This window comes from Lepidothrix coronata, unplaced genomic scaffold (assembly GCF_001604755.1).
Source record: "Lepidothrix coronata isolate B3197 unplaced genomic scaffold, Lepidothrix_coronata-1.0 Scaffold127, whole genome shotgun sequence".
In the NCBI taxonomy this organism is placed as follows: domain Eukaryota; kingdom Metazoa; phylum Chordata; class Aves; order Passeriformes; family Pipridae; genus Lepidothrix; species Lepidothrix coronata.
This window is the reverse complement of record NW_016690307.1, coordinates 975,268-1,001,856: the sequence shown is the minus strand read 5'-3', so window position 1 is coordinate 1,001,856 and position 26,589 is coordinate 975,268. Positions and strand designations below refer to the sequence as shown.

The window sequence follows — 26,589 nt, the reverse complement described above, 5'->3', positions numbered from 1 at the left end:
GCACCAGTAGGTGCAGAGAAATTCTTTGCCCTCCTTTGCACTGTGGATACGCTGAAAAACCTGAGCTGGCAGCACATGTGCTAATGTAAGATGACATTATGTGGGGTGGAAGTGTTGATATGCTTGAGGGGAGGAAGGCTCTACAGAGAGATCTTGGCAGGCTGGATTGATGGTCTGAGGACAACAGCATGAGGTTCAACAAGGCAAAGTACCAGATCCTGCCCCTGGGCCACAACAACCCCATGCAGCGCTACAGACTGGGAGAAGTGAAAGAGTATCTTGAGAGCTGCTCAGCAGAAAGGGACCTGGGGGTGCTGGTTGACAGCCAGCTGAACATGAGCCAGCAGTGTGCCCAGGTGGCCAAGAAGACCAATGGCAACCTGGCCTGTATCAAAAATAGTGTGGCCAGCAGCATCAAGGCAGTGATTGTCACCCTGTACTCAGCACTGGTAGGGCTGCACCTCCAGTGCTGTGTTTGGTTTTGGGCCCCTCACTTCAAAAAGGACACTGAGGTGCTGGAGCGTGTCCAGAGAGGCAATGAAGCTGGTGAAGGGTCCTATGAGGATGTGAAGGGTCCTATGAGGATGTGAAGGGTCCTATGAGGTCCCTTGAGGGAACTGAGGATGTTTAATCTGGAGAAGAGTGGCTCAGGGGGCATCTCATTGCTCTCTACAACTACCTGAGAGGAGGCTGTAGGCAGGTGAGGGTCAGTCTCTTCTGCCATATCACAAGTGAAAGGGCAAGTGGAAACGACCTTAAATTGCAACAGGGGAGGTTCAGATTAGCTATTAGGAAAAAAAACCAACACTGAAAGAGTTGGTTAGGCATTGGAATAAGTTGCCCAGAGAAGTGGTGGAATCACCATCTCTGGAAGTGTTCAAGAGTCATCAGGATGTGGCCCTTAGGGATATAGTTTAGGAGTAATTATGGTGGTGCTAAGTTGACGATTGGACTAGATGATCTTGAAGGTCTCTTCCAACCTTGATGATTCTGTGATTTTATAAGCTGCAATTTTATATTTATTGACTCAGATCTTTACTAGCTTGTGTGTCTCCCTCATTCACTCTGTTATTCTGTGCAAATGTGCTTAATCTTTCAGCTGTGTGATATGCAGATTTTTATTTATTAAAGTATACAGTGTTGTCTAAATTAAAAGAGAAAATATACTGAAATTCATAGTTTGGCAAATTTTATATTTGTTTGAATCAAAAATATCTCCAAAGAATATGGGAGTAGAAATATTTTTTCAGAGAGGCAACATTACAGTGACATGATTCTTGCTCGATTATAGTGATTCATGGTAACCAAACCCTATAGTTTTCAATTGCAAATGTGAACTTAATTTTCTCAGTATTCCTGAAAACTAAGCCTCAGTGAGATAGATGCATTATCAATACTGTGAATTTCTGTATTTGCTGTTGGATACATTCATGGACCACTAAAATCTGATTATCATTGCTGAAGGAATTATACAACACCACCTTAGCTTGAAAAGATTAAATAATTTTCTTTTGCACACTATTTCCTCCAAAACATGGTTAACAGTGAACTTAGAACCACCCCTACTGGGGCATTTTACTGGAAAGTTAAATGTGATTTATGATTTAAACTCCATTACTATGCTGACTATTCACAGCAGTAAAAATTTATACCAGGCATGATGTGAAATACTTAGTTTAAGAACTTTACCCATAAGGAAACAGAAAGATATGATATACTATAACACCACTGTCTTTCAATCTTACCAGGCAGGATCCTATATATTCCTCTGAGATTCTTGATGTTACCAACAGGAAAAGTCTGTGAGAGAGCTAAATGGCCTCTCCATGTCCTACATCCTCTGTCTATAACTAATAAATGATTCAACCTTCTTCTTCTGTGACTACTTGAGGTCTGCAGATGAAAAAGAATCTATAAAAAACATATTTGAAGAGGAGATCATAAGCTCCATGACAGTTTTGTCCTCCAAACTCAGTCTCTTGCTCAAACTTCACTCCTCAAGGAATTTGCTCTGGACAGTGGAGATGAGGAGGGATCTCCTCAGTTTCCAAGTCAGTGGGTTGTACATGTGTAGGTGAGCACATATCCACTCACTCATGCTCTTCATTCCTAGGAGATCACTTCATTGCCTTTATCCTCTCTTCAAAATCTTGTAGTTTAACAGATGAGGCAAACCACACTCAAAAGATGGATGAAGGTGATGGGAAAAAAACTCGAGCTTGTCCCCTATAAAGACATTTTTGAAAAGTTATATCTGAGGAAGCTGCCAGAAATCTAACATCTGCTAAGGTTCTTCACTCCCTTGAGTAGGCAGAAGCAGCAAATGGGGTCTCTTTGTAGCTCTGCATTGCATGGGGTTTCACAGAGCTTCCCTTGTACCTAAAGTCTACCTCTGTTAGAACAGTCAGCAATGTCTTTTGTCTACATGGTTGCCTGTATGCAATTTCACAGGTGCTGATTTTTGTAATTTTTCCTATTGCCAATATTGATTGTCTGCTTCTATCATGTTATTTTGTGACATGACTTGGATCCTCCAAACCCTGTGTGGAGCAAATTGGTCAGAATGAACCATATATAAACTGATAGCACTTCTGGATTACCGTTTTCCCACTGTGTTAGCCTACCACAAAAATAATTCAGAACTTGTAACTCACTTGCAAATGATCCTCATGTAAATGCAGAAGTATCAAAATTTGAAAGGTCACTCATCCTTGAAATCAGCACAATTGATTTTATATAGCTTGCTGTCAAAAACTGATTTTATGTTCGTGAGTCATGACCTAATAGATTTTGTGAAGCCTGCTACCTTAAATAATAGTGCTCAGTGAATAGTAAAATAATGAATTGTAAAACATCATTTGTGATATGTCATCACATATGTTACTGAAAGTTGTCCTGTGTAGAACTAAGAAATGTCTAGATGCTTATTTGCTTATTATCATATATTGTGTAAAAATTTGTCCTCCTGTTTAAAGTAGACTACTGATGGAGACCAGAATATAAAAGATTGTTAGAAAAACAAAAATAAAAAAAAAAACAAAACAACAAAACAAACCAAAGAAAATTAGGTATTCCTAGGTATTCCTAGCCTTCCTAGATATTAGGAAGAAGTTCTTTAGTATGAGGTGCTGAGAGACTGGAACAGGTTTCCCAGAAAAGGCGAGGATGTCTCATTCCTGGAAGTGTTCAAGGCCAGCTTGGATGAGGCTTTGAGCAAGCTGGTCTAGTGGAAAGTCTTCCTGACCAGGGTAGGGGGTTTGGAACTGTGTGATCTTTAAGATTCCTTCCAACTGAAACAATTCTATGATTCTGTCCTAGTTAGAACAGCTGGGACCAGTTCATCACTGGATGGGTGTAACCCAAAACTGTGTATTCTACAGCCTTCCATGCCATTTCCCAGAAACTGTTATCAATAGACCATTTACACCACCTGCCCAGAGCAGCCTGACTCCTCAGGCTATAAACTAGGTGTTAAGAGGCCTTCGAGACAGGAGTACGCTCCTGTTCTCATACCCATTGTGGAACTCCCCGCCCTGAGGGAGGTACTGGGCATTCCTGCCTGAACTGGAGGATATATAATCTTGGAGTCTTGGGACTTTTTTAACCACTTGTGGGATCCAGAGGAAGACTGCAGACCACCACTCTCAACTAGACTGCAGACCACTACTCTCAACCAGACTGCAACCACCACTCTTGACCAGACTGCACCAGCACTCTCACCAACAGGTTTTCCCCTCTCCTTTTACTTTGGACTCAGGAGGCCCAAAGAACACCACTCTGTTCATGCCCCAGGGTGCTGGGTTATACATTTGGGTTTTGTGGGTTAAAATCAATTGTTTGTCTGTGTAATCGTATTTATTGTATTATTTTATTAAATTGTTATTCTGACTTATAATCTCTCTTTTGAGTTGGGTTCATTTCCCCTGCCGGTTTACCTTTAAACCAGCACAGATTCTATGATCTGTAATTTTTCCATCAATGGAAGCATAGATTTACAGTTAATGTAACCATTCAAGTAAACAGGCATTTATGAAATCATTGCCTTGCCTTGTGGATTAAACAGAAAAGCCAAAATTCTGAACAAAGAGTTAATATTTCATATGATTGACTACATATTGCTAAGTGTTGAATTCTCAGGAAATTCAACCAAAATCACCTGTAAATTTTGAGGCTTAGCCCTTGAAAGAATAGTCAGAATCATGGCATACAGGGAGGGATGTAAAAATAAATAAATATATGGGGGAGGTTTCTTCAAATTTAAAATTAGTACATGTGCAGCACATCTCCTTTCAGTAATTTCCTCAGTCATCCTGAGGTAAAATCCTTTCAATGTTCATTGAGATCTCAGTACTGGATTCAAGCTGCAGCCCTGCCACACTGAATATCCTCTGTTCCTCCACCATGTTCCACTGTGGTCCTGCTGCAGCAGCGATATTAGCAGCGTCAATACGAATTATCATTTCTTCTTTCTTTAAATAATGTTCCAAATGCTGCTGCAACTCCTCATAGGCTTTAGCACTGATCACAGTTTCTGCTTAAAAATCTGGTTGGAGTAGACACTGAAGGTACTCATTTAGTGACTGATATCAACAGGGATGAGTTCGATTCTTATTTTCCACAACATTAGTTGTGTCTATTTGAGGAGAAACATTTCGAATTATCTAAAGCATAAAGCAATGGAAGGATATTTTTTTTTCCACATATACACAGCTACATACCATAGATATAGTCACATATGGTAATACACCAACAGAGTGGTTACACAAAGATTCTTCTCCATTACCGTAGGTTGTTAAGTGCATGTAACCAGGACAGTACCAGAATGATTTAAATGTAACCTTTAGAAACACTTTTGCTTGGTTAGTGAGATTTATAGGGCATGGATGGGAAGGGTGGTGGATGTGAACTAGTTTTATGTTAAAATACAGTGTGATACTTGTGGATTAATTTTGTTCACATGAGTGTGGAACAGCAATCTTTCTTTGAGAGGTTAATAAAAAAAATTCTTACTATAGCACCCCAAAATTTCAAGCTCTTTTTGTCTCAAATGAGTTAATAATCCCACCATCCAAAACTATTTATTCCCTGGAGCAAACACTTGGTCATTTTTTGAAGCAGTTTCTCAGAGGATTTTCTAACCAATTTCTCAGAACTCGTTATTAGAAGGGTATGAACTGCAGGAATAGGGCTGTAACTGCTGTACACAGGTGCCTTTACTTTCTCATCCTCATGGTCAGAATATTTCCTTGCTGAGAAATGTCAGAGGTACAGTACTAACTTCTAAAGTTGTGCTGGTTTTACTTACAGTACAGGATCTTTCTTCCATTTATAGTCATATCCTTGGCTAGACCCTCCTTTCTCTAGGAATAGACTATTCTTAGTCCAACCTGTCTTTGGTTGACTGTTAAGACTGGCAGCTGCTGGCCAAAATAAACACCTTTTCTGCTAGTTTAGGGTGTCCAACTGTCCTTAGCTTCACCACACACACTATCCTTCCTCTTGTATGGGAGCATAACCATGTAGAGGTGTTTATTCTGATCTGTGGCTGTTGTATCTGAATGGGTGACTTTGGTTAGCTCTTATGAGCTACAAGTTTATTTTAGGGAGGATAAGAGCCTGAAGTTATAAAGACATGGAACAAGTTTATTGTCTCAGAGTAAAGAATTTATGAGAGAAGAAAATCTTTCCAGTGTTTTACTTTGCAGCCACGCTTTAGGAGGCCTAAGACAAAGGGACAGGATCCCATTACCATGTGGAAAACTTCTCCACTTCTATAATAATTTTGCATTATTTTTATAAATGTTTTCCCAACAGGTTCAAAACTCAAAAGTATTTGTCTTTGTCCCTAATGGCAGTAGTTAAGGTGCAGAGTTGATCCCAACTGGAGCCAGCAGCTTGCACAAGAGTGGCTGAGGAGGCAAGGGCAAGGCCTGGAATAACAGTGTCTGCCCCCCATTCCCACAAAGGGCAGCCCTGGAAAGCACCAGTGACGAGGAGCGTGGGGACGAGGTCAGGCAAACAGGGCCTGGCACCTCAGCCAAGGTGTGGAGAGGCAGCTTGCGTTGAAGGGCACCTCTTTGAACGTGGGGCATTCCACTAGCCAAGTGAAGAGACTTGTAGTGCACATAATCCAGCAACCAGGCATGTTCTGTGACCATCTGCACAGGTCAAGGACGCTCATCCTACTTGAACCCCAAGGCAGAATGGTGGGTGCTCAACCAAGAGCAAAGGCTGCAGCTCTGGTGGGGGAGTTTGCACCATCTACCCCAGCAGTGGCTGAGGCCTCCACCCAGATGGAGCTGCTGAAGGGGGAGGCTGAAGTGCAGACTTCAGGCTGAAAGAAGTTCCAAGGCCTTTCTCCTGGATCAAGGGCAGGAAAAGGCTGCAGACCTGCCTGCCAAAGGTGTGCCCAGGTGGAGGACATCCTGTGGCAGGCGGCTGAGCTGCAGGAGGCGGTTTGAAGGCTGCGTAACACTGGGAAGGCTGAGGAGTGAGATAGCTTATTCCAAGTGTAGTCTTGAGTGGCCCCACAGCCCAAAACCAAACAGAAAGAAACTCCTCCACTGGAACACACAGAAGGAAGGGGAGCCAGCAATGCAGAAGAATGAAAGCTCCTAACATCAAAGACTTCCCCTGACGCCTGAGGTGCCCTTGCAGAACCACTTCGCTGTTCTGCAGACTGAATAGGAAAGACTTCTGTGCCCCTCTCTTTCTCACCTTATTGAAGAGTTTTTCGTACAGGACTGGTGCTTAAATTTCTCAAACTGTTAAAATGATAGCGGCATTAACATTTTCCTCCATTTTACTTACTTAAGTACTTGATATTATGGATGCCTGTTTCTGTTGGGTCTGCTTGGGTACAGAGCTTTATTTCCATTTTTCCTGGAAAGTGTCTTACAGTCACATTTTGAAAGAAGACATTGCAAAACTGATTTAGTGCATAAATCAGATAAAATATTTATTTACAGACATGTAAAAATTATGTTACAACATTTTAAAGAAAACTGTAATGAACGATCAATCTGCTCTGCATGGGCAAACTCTGAATGTTTTAGTTCTAAATTGCAGTGGCACCAATTAAAAACATGACTGCTTACAAGATTGTAGCTATCTACATTGTTTAAGTACTGTGGTTTTTCAGAACTAAAAATGGAAATATAGAGAAAACTAATAAGAATTGCAACAATATGTAATACAAGAATTTATAAAAGTAAAAATATTTCTTCTTGATCCAAACTTTAAAGCTTTTTAGTAAATATTTTCCATTCATGCAGCTGCACAGGTTTGAAACAAATATCTGAAATACACAGAGCATATAGGTCTGTGTAGAAAATGAATTGATTTGATTCAGAACCGTAAAGGATTTTATAAGACTGTTGACTATCCAAACTGATTGACAAGATCTTTTATGTTTCTTGTTCTTCCATATTTCAAGGGATGAGCAATGTTAAAAAATCCCACAACTGACAAAACTCATGTAAAACAATAAAGGTAGTGGTGGCAAACAACACCGAGCATACCACATACATGAACAGCAGAGAACTATCAAGCTCTGTTGAAGCTACCAGCATCCTCTGTAGTGATTTTAAGCAAACATGCTATTGAGAACCCTTGCTAATAATAGACTGCATGGCATAACAATCTTCTGGCTTGCAAATGAAATAGTGCCTCATGGTGTTATCAGAGGCGTCTTTTTGTGTTCAAAATATATCCAGGACTTAAACTGTAGTGTGAAACAGTGTCAATATTATGAATGTGGAATTATTTCTGTGAGTTTATAATCTAAGGGTAACGATTGTAAAGAATGTGTAAAATCTAAGAGTGCTTTCTGTGAGTATTAGTGCATTTGGAATGGAGGTGGGGAAGAGACAATATAGCTAGATGTTGCTCATATCTAGTTTATTAATACCAATATCAGAACTGATCTCCTTGGATGACATTCTCCATCTCTTAAGTCAGCCAAGGGGAAAATGCCCCTTTAGCTGCTAAGGTTTGGATTTCTTTTTTTTAACTCTCAGGCAAAGATGGAGATCCCAGAATGGCAATTCTTATTGCATTTTTAGAGTTAAGAATGATCATAACCTATATTAAAAGATAGAAAGTGGAGAAGTATTTCACCCTCTGATTTGACCAAACATTTCAATTACAGAGAAGTAATTTTTTTTTCTGCATTTTCTAGGAGAGTCAGCCTTGGCAAATTCTGAAGCTGTGATTCTTTATGCTCAAATATAACTACTTATTCTAGTCTTTCCTTAATTAAGTAGCTAGGTACCACCCAACACTTATGTAAACCATGTAACTCCACAGACAATAGACAAGCTAAATATAAGATACACAAACATAACTGCGAGTGCTCTGTTACATAGTCTCCTAGTGAAGAAATTTTCCACTCAGTAATAGAAAATTAAATTCCAGTGTATGCTTTTCTTCCAAATTTTTTGAAGAATATCAGTCTGTCTTTGATGATGGTCCCCATGCTCAAAACCTGACCAGAGACCTTGAGCTCCCACCTCCTCATACCCCCACTATTTGGGGTGAACCTATCATGTCAGAAACTGCTTTTTAAAATAGAAGTTTAAAGTTCAATATTTTAAAGAGTCTCTCTGGTATCTTTTGTTTTCTCTTGCTTTCAGCCTACAGAGGATGATTGAAAGGGCAAGGCAAGGGTTCATCTATAGTGCTGAGTGATCCTAAATACCAAATACCTCTGGTCATGGATATCAATGGATGTCAGGCCTTTGTGCTGCAGACTGGAACACAACTGGGTTTGAGCTCCATTTGACTGCCTAAGATACTTCCTAAGTTAATACTATTTCCTCTTGAAAAGCTGTAGTTACTAAATAATTTATTTCCTTGCAACTACTTTAAAGACATCTCTTTCTATAGGAGTATATCTCACATAAAGATGTAGATTATATATTCCTTGTTTCCTGCCATCTGCAGTGCTAAGGAGGTCTGACTTCGGGGTGGTGAACAAGCTGGTACTTTTATTAGAGAAGAAGACCTTTTGCCCATATCATATATGCTTTGATACCCTTAATGTCTTAGTAACACAGGAGAAATAATGCATCCATTCTATTTGAAAGGAATTATGATTTATTAAGAAATTCTATACTGAGATTCCCCCTACAACATCTGTAATAATTAATTATTCCAACTTCAAGCTCTTAGGAGGGATTTAGGATTTTGTGAGTGGAAAGACGACTGCCAGAAAATAACCCAAAAAGTAATAAGTAGGCTAACTCGGTCTGTCAGATGTTGACAGGCTATAAGTAGTTTTCCTGGCTAGACAGGAGACTGACTGTCATGGAAACTTTCCATATGGTAACAACAAACAGCCTTTAGAGATTTGCAGGAACAGCTGTAACAATGTCTGATGAATGGCATCACGGAGAGTGCTTATCTGAAGAAAGGAATTTACAGAAGGATCCAATTTACAGTTTATCAAGGTTTACTCTCTTATTTTGACATTTTCACTTTTTAGAAGCTATCCTATTACTAAATATAATTATTTCCAATGAAAAATAAATTAAATAAAATAATGGAAAATACCATACCATGTATTTAATTGTGACACTGATCATAATGGTCTTGTTTGAATTAAACATTAAACAAGGAAGTGCAATATCACCTGACTCTAAATATGGTAAAACAGTAAAACATGCTAATCATAAAAATAGCTTTTAGAAATATACATTTGTATACAGTGTTTTCCACACCTGTTAAATATGTCCTTCATATTATTATGATACAGTACATTGGCCTTTAAGACATCAAAATTAAAAAAATAATACCAATAATTAGCCAGAGAAAACCACATTTACAATCTAAACCATAAAAATCTGACAATTGTACAGCTTAGAACATATAAGAAATGGAATTTCTAATATTTGAACAATAACGTCCATTTTAATAAGTAAACTGAGTTTCATACAAATTGAATTAAAGGTGTTGCTAGCCAGTAAGAAACCGCAGTTCACAATTTTCTGTGGGGAAGTCAGAGTTTCTCTTCTTAGCCTTCAGGGGGTTCACACATGACATCTCATCACTTGATCTGTAGAAACTGAGAAATGAAATGTTGGCTTTAGTATGAAGGCATAGAATTTCTTCCAGCAGAACCTCAAAAAGAAGCCAAGACAGCTGGGGAAAAGAGCGAAGAGGACTATGATTTCACTTTTTCACAAATCAATCAAATATCAATATCTATTAGATTTTCCCATCTTAAACCATCGAAGGCTAAAAGAAGAATAGTGTTCCTGCAGCAGTGGACAATCAGGACTGTGCAACAATCCTGAATTAGACTGTATGGACCAAAATAATAACAGTGAATCAAGCAAGAGCTGTTGAGGTTGAAGTATACTTGCTCTCAACAAGCTATGCAAACAACTGCTGCATAATGTCTATTTTAGCAGCAGGAAATAGATTAATGTATCTTAGCTGTTTTGCAATGAAATGCTTTGTTTACATAATAGCATTCAATCTAAATAAATTGCATGTAGAATTCTTTGCTTCAGTGCCATCACGCTATTTATATACCTTACTCCATTTCTGTTGACTGTATGCTTTCAACAATGCCTATAGTTACCAGATTGATGGATCTTTCCTCAGTGGCTTCCCTTTTGTTGTTGCCCATTTTATTATTGTTCTTGTGTACATGCCGTAAGATATAATTGTATATCCTCTGATTTTTTTCGTTGTTTTACCAGCCACATTGTGAAACTGCAAAAATCCAGTATTATTCAATGCTTTTGAGGATCATTCTTCCATCAGGGGCAGAGACAGGTAGCATCTAAATATCTGAGTCCTATGATATGTGATCCATTAATACTACCAGCTTCAACAAGGCATTCAGGGATGCTTCAGAGGAGCATAAGACATACCAGCTACACTTGCCCATAATAGTTTCCTAATCACATCTGTTTGGAAAACTGTCATTAGAAAATGTTAACAGAAGTAGATGTTTGTTTTTTTTTAAACTGAAATTTTCAATCCAAGGGTTTTTTTTAATTTTGACAGGAAAAAGATATTTCAGTCAGTTCCCCCCAACCTTTGGTTCCATCTTTTTCTATGACTAAACCAGAATACAGCTGACAAAATCTGGTGAACTTCTGATCAAAGCCTGAAAAATTTCCAGATGTTCTTTTCAGACAATTTCCACCTCCTTCAGTGAGTTTTAAGTCTGACTTTTCCTTACTCATTAAAAAAAAGGGGAAATTTCTGTTAAAATTTCAATTTATTGAAAACATGGTTTTCAAGTGAAAAGGATTTTACCAGAAATATCAGAGTCCCTGCAGGACTGGCCTCCTGCCCTTTGAAGCATTCAGGCATCAGATTTTTCACTTGTTGCAAAGAGAGCAACAGATTTCTGGTTGTGATCTTCTCGAGTAACCAGTATTAGGGAGAAGAGTTCAAGTGAGAGATTTCAGAACTTTTTCTTTCAGTTAAAACATCCTGAAACTATTCTCTACTTGCACAGAGAAAAATCTTCATCTCCCCTATTTTATGTCTGATCCCTAGACAGACCTATCTATATGAAAAATGACACTTAAATTCTCCCCTTAAGTCTGTGAGAGGCCCAATGGCTGTTAAGTAGTTTTCATCTTAGAAGAAGTAAAAAACCCACTGTACATCCTATTAGCTCCAAAGAAGATTCCTCTTTTCTAGCCTTTTTTCACCTATGCTTTGCTGTTCCATTAAGCCATTACAAAAAGCAATAATTATGCAAGCAAGAAGAGAGGCAGATTTTAAAGTTATTTATTGAAGCTTTTTCCCCTCACCATAAACTTGTCAAGCATTTACCTCTCACTAACAATGAAGAGCTTCATTAGTTTACTAACGTGAAATGTTACTGCTAACCACATGGATCCAAGTCATCAATGCTGCTTTGCTTTTGTTTGGAATAAGGATATGATTTTACCAACTATACCAGTCCAAACTCTTGCATTCTTTCTTCTGTATGTGAGCTTCATATTTGCCTCTCAATGCAAATAATGTTAAATTCTGAGAAGAAACTTCAAAATCTGAAATAGTCAAGCTTTTATTTTGCATAGAATGACAGGAATCCTGGACTATGATTAATCTAGACTAAGGCAATGTTAATTTTCTCCTATTTCTTTCTTCTGAATAGTGTGCAGTTTATCATCTGACTTTATGGTAGTGCTGATGATATTAAAAAGCCCTCATAATGACTAATGTTTTTCTGAATTTTTTTCATTTCTTTCACCTAATATATAAAAACACATCCCGACACAACAAGGATGAACTGAATTACATTTAAGCCAGCAATAAGGCTTTCATTTGATGTAGTTCTAACAGAAAACCACTTTAGAAAGTGTGATTTGACCATAATGCATTTTAAGAATTGAATAACCCAACTGAGCATGCAGACTTGGCATCTGTAGACAATATCAAAGAAACAGTATATTCTGTCCTAATTGCCATCATAATATCTGAAAAAAAGCTGGAGAGCGGTTATGGAATATTTATTGGTTCATTTTTCACCTAAAATTATTTCTGCTGCTTTTTTCCCTATCTGGATAACTTTTTGAGCTTGAGCTACTGAAAACACTCTTCTTAGGCATTACACTATTTCAGTCGTCCAGAAATGCTATTGCTACTGTTAATGGAGTTCCAGTATGATCCTTCTGGCATTTTCACCAAATGTAAATTATACTAGACTAAATTAATTTTAACTATGTGTTATTACAATGTATATAACATAGGAAAGCCAATATTAAATATTAAAAATCTCACTAAATGAAAGTGCAGTTCTACTCAATGGGCCCCAAACTATAATAATTCAAAATGATGGAGTAAATCACATAAAATTCAGTAAAAATGTAGTTTCCCATCTTGGCTTTTAGGTGTTAAATGGTTAAAAACTTACCTCCCCTCAAAGCCTAGATAATTCCTGTCTTTATGTCTGTGTATTTTTATGAATGCTCTGCACGTAAAGGACATTTTCTTGTGGGAGAGCCTTGCCATCAGATCACCTGCCAGGGGACCATTTCCTCAATGCTCTGTGCTTCGTAGTCAGGAAACACAACATAGTAGGAGTAGCTTGCACTCTGTATTGCTCCTAAAAGTCTTTTACGAGAAGACAAGCTCAATATATGATAAAGACCTTCAGGCATCATTCTTTCAGAACAGGATGCACCAGCCCCCTTTCCCTGGCCTCCCCAAGCAGCTGAAAGCTGTAATGGTAGACCAGCCCTTCTGTGGTTGGGGAGCTACTGACTTTTCTAAACTCATTCAGATGGACTTTATCTGTCTGAAGGAGACAAGAGTTTTGTTCTCTGCTGGCTGGATCTAAACAGAGCTCAGCCTCTTTTCTGCTCTGATTTATTTGTTCTTCCTTGCAGTTTCAAAAAGGGAGAAGAACAGGAATATGCTCCTTCTGCCCAATAAATACCTAGTTTCCGTCTCACAGGGTTTATAAGAAAAGTGTGCTGGACTTCCTTTACCATGCTCATCTTCCGGACTTAGATGTACAAGAATAAATCTTACTTTATGAGAGCATAAACTGAGCATATGTTTTTGGGAGGGAGTATTAGCAATGCACTATGACTAAATGACAGAAAAGGTGTACATGATTAACATCTTCCCTTGTAGTATATTAGGAAAATGTTTAAGGAAAAGTTCCACAGAATATGGTTGTTACAGACTTTACTATATTACCCTACAGTAATTATAAGCAATAGGAGCATCCAACAAGTAAATGCATGTTTTTAAACAATCAATGGCTCTGAATGTCTTTTGTGATTACATTAATCTTAGAAATGCCCAGAAAATGCATCTAAAAAGTGAATGGGTAGATGATGGTGCACATATACACATGAACTTGAAACCCAAAGCCTCAAGTATCCTTCCTCTTGCTCTCCTGCCTCTTTTTCCTTGACAGATAAACCCGTTCTCATGACTTGAATTCTGAGTTCAATAACTGTAATGGAGGCATCTCAAGCTACTGCTGATCACTTTTTGGTAAAATTGCACATCTATGTCTTGCAGGCTCCTGTTAAGTAGGAAACTTTATGCCTGACACTTTTCTAGGTTTCTGTTGGTGTCTGACTAGGCTTTGGCAGTGGATTATGTGACTGCCATACATCGCTTTCTGCAAAACAACTGCAAGTCCCATTAAAATGCAACAGGTGTGATATTCTTTCACTCCCAGCGCTGGCCCTCATTCTTGCACTACCTCAAACTGCAATTGTAGCATGATTACTTTGATTGCATCTGAGGTTCACTATACTGTTATCTCTACAACTGAATCTAGGTCCACAGATGCTGTTCTTACACCCTCTAGGATAGCATACTCTGTTTCATCTCTAATAATTTCTTTTGATTATGAAATGTTCTTTCTGGACAGCCAAGGAGGTGAAAAACAATCTGTTTGCAGATCAGGCATTTTTAAAAAATCCCAACAAAACAACCAAAACTTAATTAGTCATTATTGATCTGGATATTTACATAAAATGAGAAAAATCAGAATGCAGTACAGAGAGTAGCAGTGCAAATTGTCATTCTGTTTATTTGCTATGTCTAACTCAAGACATAGCTTGAGTTTCTCTCCCTTTTCTCTTAAGCAGGCAGCTTGCACTGAGTGCAAAACCAGTAATTTATGTTTGAGAGGTACCATGGGGGCATGCTCATTTGCTGGCTTTTACACATCATTCTTCATCATCATCAGAAAACCATAAGGAATGAGTAGGGCTTACCAAGGAACCTTGAATTTGTATTAGCTATCACATTGACTTCCCAGCTGTACATCTTGTACTTAGTCCCTTGATTTAAAGTGGGAAATCTCTAATTCAGGAACAGTTATATATTTAGTTTAATGCCCCCATATGAAGTGTAAATGCTCAGTTCAGTAGATGTGAGCAGGGGAATGTGAATGTATGTTACACACTTGCTGCTGTCAGCTGTAACCCTTGTAAAACATGACAAAATTATGGCACTAAAGCAAAACTTTATAATGAGCTAGTGATAGAAAATTCACTGCATTTAACAAATAGAGGGATTGTACAGTTTGATAAATATTAATAAAGAATAATTGCAAGAACTGGTTGCACCTTCTTTAAATTTTTCTTCAAATGATGAAACCTAATCATTATGCTTTGCACTCTGTCAATCATACTTTAATTGCTGAAAGCACTACAGAATCGTTTTTCTGTTCAGTGAACAGCTTAATTACTTTGAAGAGTTAGTACTTATGTGAGTACATGTGAGAATGACTGTTTTACTTATCAGTGAAAACAAGCTTCTATCCCCGTTGTATTAAAATGCTCTGTTTCGATTGTTTGCCTGAAAAAAATCAACAGGAAGAATAAGATAGCCCTATCAGATACTGATTTTTCCCCTAGACCAACGTATCTTTTCTGAGTCCTGTGTAGGCAGAATTGTGATGGATACTTTTGGGTGTAGTGGTGGAGAGAGGATCCAATATTTGGAGAGTGCCAGTGAGGACATACTGCAATTGAGATGATGGTCAGGTGTGAGACTGAAGGAATGACTTTGGAATTAGAGTCACCATGGTTGTTTGAGAGCCTGAGAGGAGCTATGAGTGAAAGAAGTGGATTAGTCTACCTTACTTTAACGTGTGTTTTTCTCCTGCTAGATCGTTTTTGGCAGTAAGGCCTCCTGATGCTGTTCACAGAGTTTCCTCTGTCTGTACCAGTGTGCCTTGAGGTATCCAGTACCAAACACAGCAGAGAAAAAAAGTCTCAATTTTGTTTAACCCTGCATATGAGTGGATATTCATAGCAAATTCTCAAAGGTATGACTCTCCTTGAAGATCATTAGGTGTTTTCTGCTTCTTGGGATTGTGCATGTTCCATGAGAAGCAAGTCTGAGTCCTATCAGGATTCAGAATAAGCATTGCCCTTTATCATCCTAAATGCTACAGAGAAAATGGTTTTAGGCTACAGGGTGCTGCCAGAAAGCTGTAGAACAAAATTCCTACTGAATTAACCTTTCCTTGATGTGAAGAGTAGGGAATTCTCTAGTGTGAGGTGGTGATCCAATTAGTAATAATGTTAAAGGCAATAGTTCCTGTCCTACCACTGCCAAGGATACTGGTTTGAACACACAGCTTAGTGCATAAAGGAACTACTAAAACTTGTACCCCGAGGCCATTCATTATGTCTACATTTTAAATAGTGTTGTTTTAAAATATATGAAAACAGGAGCTTACTAGGAGAACTACCTTAAACTAATTCCACAGAAAGCACCTACTAAACTTTCACAGTATTGCCAAATTAGAGTTTAGATAGGTATCAAAAACCCGAGTGTACCCATTGTAGGAAAAAAAATATTGTACACAATGATGATATTGAGATGTTGAATGTCTTGTCAAATCAATCAGAGATTTTTCATTTACTTGGAGGCAGAAGTTTTACTCAACTAAAAGACCAGGTGGAGTGAGATAAAAACCAAATAATTAGAGAAGAAATGGGGAGAGCAGCTTGCTAGAGGAAGTGGTTGGAAGCATATAGCATGAGACAGAGATGCCAGGAAAGCCCAGAGTAAACCATAGGAAGAAGGAGTTGAATGAGTCTAACAGTGATGCACAATGGATATTTAAATGGTGACAGTATAATGAATTTGGATAGTCAATTAAACATACAGGATGTAGAGTTACCTGCTTAAAACCGTCATCTGTGAAAGACTTGGTGTGGGAATGTGATCAAGGTGGAAATAACAATAAAAGCTGGTCCTATTTTAAACAGGTTTTGCTTTGCATCTTCCTGCCTAATACTTATTTTAATGCACAGTGCTTAGTAGTGCATAAAATTTTGGTTTTATGAGGATTTCAAGAGATACTAATTTTTAAATAAAAGTTACAAAGCAAAATGCTGGATTTGGGGTTATATTGTGGTCTGCAAATGGTGCAGAATCACTTAATAGCTGAGAAGGAATGAGTATAAACCTGGAAAGAGGAAGTAGAGAAGAATTTAGTCTTTTAATTCTCTGTTTATTTGGTCTAGAAAACACCTTACTCATTTTGAAAGACTACAAAACTTCATTATAGTTTCAGAAATCAACAGCAACAACAATTTGGAAACTTAGATACACATTGCATCATGACAGGCTGACTGAGATGGCATTTGATTAACTTCCAAATCTTCATTTTGGGAGACTGAGCTTGTTTTATTCTTCACTGATTGCTTTTCTGTTGAAATGGCAATTACAGTTCTATCACCTTCTAAATAACTTCCCTTCTCTAAGGTCTATAAATGCCGATGTATGGATAAATTCAATCTGCCTTTCATGTTTTGATATTAATCATGCAGAAAATCTTCTTGGTAACACATTTATATTTTCTCAAAAAATGGAAACCTTTTGGGTCACTAACTGCAGTGGCTCTGCAATTTATCTTGAAAAAATAAAAACATTTAAAATTTCTGCCTTTTAATATGGAAAAATAACAACCTTTTGGCTTTCATTGTTTACACCTATTTGCTCTCGTTAAGACTTTGAACAGAAAAATGTTTCCTCTGAGGGTTTTTCATTCAGCATTCTCAAGGCTCAGGCATACTGATAAAGCCTGTGAAATGAGTGTTTTGCAGGGGAACTAAAGCTATTTACTTTCAAAGACTGACACACCAGAAAAAATATGTGAACCATGACAATTGCTCAATTTCAGTTAAATCTAAGAATTTGATGATTAAGCTGATAGACTCAAATCCATAGCCAAACACAGGCCCAGTGGTTGGCCTGAGTTGTTCCAGAGGATTTCAGTGTCCCAGTGAGAGCCTAGAAAACACCAGTGTCCCCCTTCCCATCCACCACTTTCCCAGCATACCTCATACTGCTGCTTTGGTAGCTATATTAGGTTACTATTTTGATGTCTGTTCTCCCTACACAGGGCTGGGGAATGTTGGTTCCAAATAACGGGTGAACCAAACCCAACCCAGCAAATTCAACAAGTCAACCAAAGTTTACTGGAGTCAACCAAAGTACAGGGAAGTAAAAGAAGAGCTACTCCACCAGAATTAGTTAAAATTACATTGGCAAAAATATTGGTGGGTGGAAACTGAAATCAGTCTTCATATTTAAAGTGTTGACTTACTTCAATTAAATCTGATGTTTCTTTGCCTGCCATAAGGTACAGCAGAAGCTGTGAAATTTTCTGTAAGTCACCATCATCTTCACCTGAATAGAAATCCATGCTTGCTTCTGGGTGGTAGGTGTTTGGCTGTCCTTGTTTGTGCACTGCACTCAGAGGTTGACTCTATGCTCAAAAATTTTAGTCTAGAAAAATCTGTGGAGCTAATTCTGATCACAGGAATAGATGTGAATTCAAGAAAATTATTTTGTTTATTTGTTTTAGAGAAGTGCAATTAGAGGCAGGAAAGTCTAGTAGAAAGAGACACAAAATGTGTGATAATATTACTTGCATTTTCTGCACGTTCCCATGTGATATGTGGAGGATAAGATTTAAATAATTTGAAAAATATTATGTAGTCAGTCAGAAGTAACCTAGTTAAAACCCTGAACACCACTTAGGAAGTCGTCTTCTGATAAATCGACTGCCAGGAAAAATGAGGAGGAGGAGCCAGTAGCAAGGCCCTTCCAATGACTCACACATCAGTGGGTGAGCAGCAAACATGCCTATTGTGCTATTGCATACATTAAATATAAGAAAAGGGCATGTCAGGAAGTTTCTTACATTTTTTGATTTCATGGCATGCTTTTATTATTTTTTTCATTTTTTCAGTCACAGGTTATTAGATTTACTGCAGCTTTGGAAGGTACAACAAATTACTGTCTGTCGGGTATGCTGCCCCTAATGACTTTCTTAGCTTGCTCAAGTACGAACATCTTGCACTGATATTTATCAAGTGAACACAATCTTTACCTATTCATTTGTCTTAGGAATGAAGAGCATCATGTTTCTCCTGATACTGAAAGCAAGATTTCAATGAAGTCCAAGATATTCAGTGCATAGAAAAGACAAAATTTTGTTTGGTCTTAGTGATTTTTAAAGTAAGTTGAATAAGATTTCTAGCACAATGTTGCTTCAGCCATTGCCACTAATTAGAAGTTTTGTCCTTTTTTTTTTTTCTAGGTAGTACCCTGTATAAGTTGTCACAGTACCTGTTGATCTTTTCAACAAGACTAATCAGCCTAATTTGGTTTATAAAAAAAGTCAGTCTTGTCTGTCCTCATGATATGGACAGAAAAACAATGCCTCTACAAGGGCAATCAAAAATCTTATTTAATTACAATAATACCTTAGGTACTATCAATACTATCACATAGTCATATATTTGATCAGTCTTGCTATTTGAGATATGCAAAACTGGGTTTAAACTAGATGAAATTCATCAGAGAAATTTTTGTTGTTTTTTCTGTAGATTTTATTCTACTCTCAGCTGAGTATTCTTATTGTTGAATTTCATACAAAATAATAAAAGCAAGGAAAGTTTCACAGCTTCATACAGATTTGCTATTAAATTAATTTCCCTTTAGCTACTTATAGGAGGGGTGTGATGGACACACTCAACCCCTTAACCAAACTCTTGATAGTTTGGTTTAGGCTTCAAAGGAGGTAAATGCTTGAGCCATAGCCCAGCCAAGAACTCTTCTAGTTGCAGTCTGTTCTCTGAAGGCCCACAAAGGCAAACAGTGACACAGTGAGCATTGGTGTGTATGAGCTTGAAACACCTGTCATGCAATTAACACATGAACAGCAGGAAATTTTTCCAAGACTCATTTAACAAGGCACAAAACAAGTTGTGGGTACAAGGAACCCCAGGCATATCTTTCTCATTGCAAATAACTTGACTACAATCCAACCAGTTTATTCCACAAATATGACAGTTAAAGTGAGCCTTCTTTGAGCTCTCCCAGCCAAGCAGCCTGGCTGCATGGTGGTGGTCTCCCCTTGAGCTGAGATGCCTCTCAAGGTTACTCCTTGAGGCACATAGATCATTTATCAAGAGTAGATGTTTGGTAAGTGACTGATATTACACAAAACCACTTAGTATGGTAACTCTGATTTGTGTCTTGGTAACTCTGAGTTGTGTCTTGGTAGTTTTGAATCATTGTTCAAATGATTGTTCTATACAGTATTAAAGTGAACTTTATCACTGAACCTTGTTTAGTCACACTTTTGCAACATAATATTAAAACCATCTTTGCTAATACCTTTGCTAATACCTTTCAGCAGTCTAAATCACACATTTGTGACAAGAGGGGAATGTTTTTGATGAGCTTTAGCCAAAGAAGTAGTTCGTGCCTTTGATTTAAATAGTAATTGCATCAATTCCTACAAGAAATATAGCTATTATTTTATCATAATGGCTTTACTTTTGCATAGTGAAACTCAGTGCAGCAAGAGGATTATTCTGAGTTTTATGTCTGTGGCAGTTTCTGTTATTCATGTTTGAAACATGATTCTCTTTCAGACATTAGAAACAAATCTGATAGACTGAAAACATGCAGTGTGAGGGTAGAGAAAAGGACAAGAGTAAGAAATTAAATACCCCTGAGAGGTAAATATAGCTGAAATATACTTAATAACAAGAGAACTATAATTGTTGTTGAAATAACTGCTGTAAATCTACAGTGTAACCAAAACTAGGCCTCTTACAGTCTCTGTATCTTGGGTTCTAAAATAAGTTAATAAAAATGCCTCTTAAGACATCTCATTAAAATTGACTCATTATTATGGAAGTCCCATCTAATAATGCTCTTGTGGCTTTATTACTTTTAGCATAGCCACAAGGGCATAAAAACACAATGCTGTGACTGTGAATATATCCTTCAAATTCCAACTAAGCACTAAGCAGAGTCTCATCTGAGTTATGACACGAAAAATCAGTTATATCTTAACTTCGATCACATGCTTTACCAGAAAACACTGTTTGCTCTACTGAATACTTAACTACTAAACCACTACTGTACTGTTAATATTATAGTTAGCTATTATGAAAGGTTGACAGTTTGGTAGAAACTCTTATTCTCAGGCAAGTGTAATACAGATAAGAGTGCTTGTGTATAACTCATTCCAATTAATTATTTTGTTGGTATTGTACTGAGCATTAGCTGAAAGTGATTTTTTTTTTCAAATTTACTGCAGTTCAGGCTTTCAGGTAACTAACTGAATGCAAACAACAACTATGTTGTTTACAAGAGGATTGCAATAACTTGATCAGTACTTCCTCAATGATTGATTAGCACCCTTTGAAACAAGTTCAAAGAAGATTTATTAAATGTTCTGGGGCTGCACTGGGTTGTCCAGGTGCTAAATCAGCAGAGTAGAGGAACCACCACACATTCTAACTCAGAAGCATTTTTCCTGCAAGCTCTCAGTCTTGCCACACACTGTTAATGCTACCTCTAGTAAGAAGGGGCTTGTTATAGAGGGACTGAGGACAAGGAGCTTCTCAAATATCCAAAGTGTTAGACTGCTGTTGCAAAGGTGACTTCGCTGTTCTTCATTGTGAAGCCACAGTATTAAGAGGGGGTTATTTGGTTTCCTTCCCACTACTTACAATTTAAAGACATGGCAGACACCTAAAACCTGCTTGATATCACGATTTGTGTTCCAATGATTTGTGACCTGTTTGTGATTTTTGTGTGAACTGAACCTAGTAAACATTAAGATCTTTTTTCATAGGAACTTGTTTTCTGTAAGACAGTATGGGAAGCTGCACAAGTATGTTGTTTCTTCACAACACTGTTGAGGGACAGCTTAAAGTAAAAGGAATGCGTGGATATGTTTGCACTAGGAAGAAACAAAGAAATTTTAAATTCACTGTTACTAGAAACTGTTTAATGTTAGGAGCAGATAGAAAGCCTGAATTATGGGTCTAGTAAAATCTGGGATAACCAACTACTTGTTTTTTTACCTAAAAGAAGTGAAGGAAACAGACCTGAAGTTCTCAACCCCTCCAGCTACCTCTGATGGTTGGTTTAGTGATGTAAATTGTAAAGTAAGCGCAGGAGCTACATTCCAAGTTAGTGACTATTTTATACATATATAACTACAATATATGCATGCCCTTGTACAAGGGGGAGTGAGGGGCCAACGTGTAAGAGAAGGTGGGTGAGAAGCTTATTGCAAATTTCACTGGGTGAGTTCAAGCCAACAATTTGACGTATCCGTACATAGATGGATCATGTATCTGAAATCACCATTTAAAGAACTCTTCAGCATGTTAATGCAGGAAAATTCTTTGGGAATTTTTTTGTAAAGATCCTCAAGCTGGAGTGTCTGCAGTACTGGAGATACTGAGAGACATTTGTGGGCAAATGGCACAAAAGAAACTTTCCTAAGAGGTGATGTTCAATGACTCCAGCAGGTGCCTCAAATGCAGCATATCTTGAATTAAAGTTCAAATGGACAATCAAGTTATTGCAGCGTAAAAGTTTTTCACACTTCAGCTGAGCCATAACAGCTGTTTGCAGGCACGTCTTTAGTCCATAGAAAATTACAATGCAAGGATGAACAACATCCTGGTGTAGATGGTGGACGAAGAAGGTGTGCAGATATTGGATGTGATGTTGTTTTGTGTGTGCAGCCAGGCAGCTAACTGAAGAGTCTGAAGGGTCCTTAAATCAATGCCTGACTTAACTCAGACTGCAGGCTAAACTACTCTGTCTTTCTTTACAGTTGATCTAGGCTGAAAGCAGGCACAAGGACAGATGCCGTGACTCAGATAGTGTGCAGTAACCTGTTCCTCTAAATAGGCACCATGTGAATTTAGAGAACTGATCCTACCACCTAAACCTACAGCACACATCCTGCATAGTCACTCCCTTTGCAAATTAAAATTAGAAATAGAGAAAAATATATTTTTGAGTCCTCTGGTGCAAAGATGCAGAAACACATACACAGATCTAGAAGCTCCAATCTGGCAGCATGTGGATTACGGCAGTGAGCATGTCCTTCTTGAACACTTTCCTTTACTGACAGCCTTAGGACAACAGAATTCTGTTCAGCAAACCTGCAGGAGATTTTGGGCAAATGGCTTGGCAGAAGATTTACAGCTAAATATAAAGAACTCAATAAAGGTTAAGATCTAAATTTAAGTCATGTTCCTCTCTCCCTTTAATAATATTTTTCATACTAGTGGACTCACAACTAAATTTTTGTGCTGAACGGACTTCAGAGCATTAGTTATGCCCATTTAAAATATTTTTCTATTTCCTCTGCTGGCTGTAGTGATGAAAGAAAATATTTTTAATCATTGTCCTAAATCCCTTTAGCTATATATTTTGAAAACATTATAGATTTCATTAAGAAATGTCCTTTGGAAGGGTATTTATTTTTCCGAGTCCAAGGTTATGATTTTACCCATGGAAAGTTTGTCTTAATTATTTCACATTTAACACTTTTCTTGCTTTAAAAACCTTTTTTTTTCCCCAAAAAGACTTGTAACTGGCTCCATTCCAAAATGACACATTTACTATTAGTCAAATCTTGTCCTAAATAATTAAGTCTTTATAAAACAGAATAACAATAGCTGTTAGGACTTCTTGCTTTATAACGAGTTTATACATCTACTTTACTTTTCACAAAACAGAGAGCAATTTCAGATAACAGGGCACAGAATGGGTAGAAGCAGAATGAAATTCCAAGTATTCCTTCTGGGGTGTTCACTATAAATTTGATAGTATTGATACTGACTTTTCCTTTATACAACTATCAATGACTGGAGTAGAAAATAAAGCTTATAGGAATTGGCCATTATATCTACATAAGTATATGTAAGTACAAGTGTAAAACAGTCTAAATTATAATCTGCATCAAAAACTACTAGCTTCAGATCATAAAAGTACTGGTTAATACTGCTGACTGTTTAGGTAAAAAGTATAGATGAAAGAAAGTGCTTGGCAATGCACTTTCTGAGCCCTTTCTAATAACTAATGGTGTGAAACAAGGCTATGTTCTCACACCAACCCTATTCACAGTCTTTTTCAGCATGATGCTCCAAAGGGCCATGGCAGACCTCGATGATCAGGACGGTATCTACATTCGATACCATACTGATGGAAGCCTATTCCACCTAAGGCAACTGAAGGCCCACACCAAGACCTTAAACCATCTTGTCTGGGAGCTGCTTTATGCTGAAAATGCCGCCCTTGTTGCTCACACAGAAGCAGCTCTACAGCGTTTAACATCCTGCTTTGCAGACACTGCTGAGCTCTTTGGGCTGGAAGTCAGCTTAAAGAAGACAGAAGTTCTCTATCAACTGGCACCTCANTCTCAAGGATGAAGGACCACTGCCTCCCTAAGATCTTGATTTATGGTGAACTTGCCACCGGCTGCCGCATGAGAGGAGCTCCGAAGAGAAGATTCAAGGACTCCCTGAAACAACATCTCAGCCTTGGCCATATTGATCACCATAACTGGTCTACTCTGGCCTCCAATTGGAAGGCCTGGAGACACACTATCTATAACGCTGCTGATGCTTTTGAGAAAGCACGCAGGATCACCCTTGAGGAGAAAAGACAATGCAGAAAGAATCGTGCCTTGCAGAATATACCATCTAAGGAGTCTTTCTGTTGTGCCTTTTGCAACCGGACATGTCTATCTCGTATTGACCTTTTTAACCACCAACACGCTTGCAACAAACGTGGGTAGTGCCCTTCCCAAATCTTCATTCGCAAACCCTAGCCATGATAGATGAAAGACACATAATTCAATTTATAATTGCCTTCTGAGAAAACACCTATAGCCTGAGATGTCTTTGAAGTAATCCTTTTCCAAACAATCCTTTATCCTATCCATTGCAGTTTTGTATTCACTGTTCTCTGCAGGCTTTGCAAAGGAAAGTGTTATTACCCCATCATAGCAGGCAGGAAACTAAGGTGAAGTGGCCTCTTCCAAAGGCTGATGGAAATGATAAGGGAGGATGAAAAGCACAGGAATTTTACATGATTGTCAATATTGGTTCTAAGCTTTAAAGTTTACAATGCTAACAACTTCTCAGCTGGAGGGTCCCAGTCTTTGTGAAGGTGGAAGGCATGAGGTTGGCTGGCTCCACTGCCCTGGCATTGGACCAGGTTGTACCTGATTGAGGCAATGCACATAAGTCCTCTTCCTTGGTCTTTTCTTGCTGCCATCATGTCAGGACTGGGGGGATAGCACCCATGCTAGGGTGCAGAGGACACCACTGTCTACGTGCAGTGAGCTGTCTCCTCCCAGCAGTCATGCGGTCAGTAATGACATGCATTGAAACTGGAGATGGTTCCCCACCATGCCTTAGATGTGTGTCTCAGACCTCTGAGCTGTGTTTGGAGCTGTGTCTGCAAAACACTGCCACTTCAACTAATCCCATAACATAAATTTTGGAAAGATCTTTTAACTTGGAAGCAGTGGTGTGCAAACATGGCTGTGCCGATTCCAGACTTTCACAGTTAATGAAGACTTTCTATGCTGCTTGCTTTTTAGATCTTTTCCTACTGAGGCCTCTGAGAGATGAAAAAATTTTTCTACCTCATGTGTCATTATGTAGTGTAGATACATGCTAAATATGTCATATCCACAAGGTGAAACGACAGTACTGAGCAATCAGAGGCTAATATACTGTATATCAATATCCCCGCTGAGTTGTCTAATAGGAGTCTATTGCCTAATTACTGTAAAACCTACCAGTCTTGTTAAACTGTGATCACCCCTATTGCTAATATCACTTCAGCTGGTCAGGTATTAGCCATGGTGGGAGAATATATTTATAACTATTTATTAATTACAATATTTCAAATTCCTACAAATTCAGAGTGACAGCTTCTTACAGATATCCCTCATACTTGCACAGGAGAACCTGCCCCTTTGAGAAAAAAGTATAATGTCATTTGTTCTACTGTGCATGTTAAAAGATCATAGAGTCACAAAATCATAGAATCAACCAGGTTGGAAAAGGTCTCTGAGACCATCAAATCCAACCCTTGATCCATCAGCACCATGGTTACTAGACCATGGCACTGAGTGCCACATTGAGTCTCATCTTAAAAACCTCCAGGGACGGAGAATCCACCACTTCCCTGGGCAGCCCATTCCAATTAGAGTCTGATTACTCTCTCCGTAAAAAAATTTCTTCCTAATATCCAACCTAAACCTCCCCTGGCAGAGCTTAAGACCATACCCTCTTGTCCTACTGCTGGTTGCCTGAGAGAAGAGACCGACGCCCATCTGGCTACAACCTCCTTTCAGGTAGTTGTAGAGAGTGATGAGGTCTCCCCTGAGCCTCCTCTTCTCCAGGCTGAACAGCCCCAGCTCCCTCAGCCTCTCCTCACAGGACTTGTGCTCCAGTCCCTTCACCAGCCTTGTTGCTGTTCTCTGGACTTTCTCCAGCACCTCAATATCCTTCCTGAACTGAGGGGCCCAGAACTGGACACAGTACTTCAGGTATGGCCTCACCAGCATTGAGTTCAGGGGAAGAATCACTTACCTGCTCCTGCTGCCACACTGTTCCTGACACGGGCCAGGATGCCACTGGCCGCCTTGGCCACCTGGGCACACTGCTGGCTCATGTTCAACTTCCTGTCAGTCCAAACCCCCAAGTCCCTTTCCGCCTGGCTGCTCTCCAGCCACGCTGTCCCCAACCTGTAGCGCTGCATGGGGTTGTTGTGGTCAAA

The 26,589-nt window shown here is 38.6% G+C and overlaps 1 protein-coding gene across 3 annotated transcripts in view; it reads right to left on the bottom strand.

Annotated features, from left to right (window-relative positions):
- Positions 1–9,078: 9,078 nt before the first annotated feature.
- RALYL (RALY RNA binding protein-like) overlaps positions 9,079–26,589 on the bottom strand; it is a 378,245-nt gene continuing 360,734 nt past the window's right edge. For all 3 annotated transcript variants that reach the window (XM_017826492.1, XM_017826493.1, XM_017826494.1), the window contains one exon: positions 9,079–10,063. In XM_017826492.1, coding sequence (XP_017681981.1) covers positions 10,046–10,063 — 18 coding nt within the window. In that variant the 3' untranslated portion in view covers positions 9,079–10,045. The remainder of the gene's footprint in view (positions 10,064–26,589) is intronic.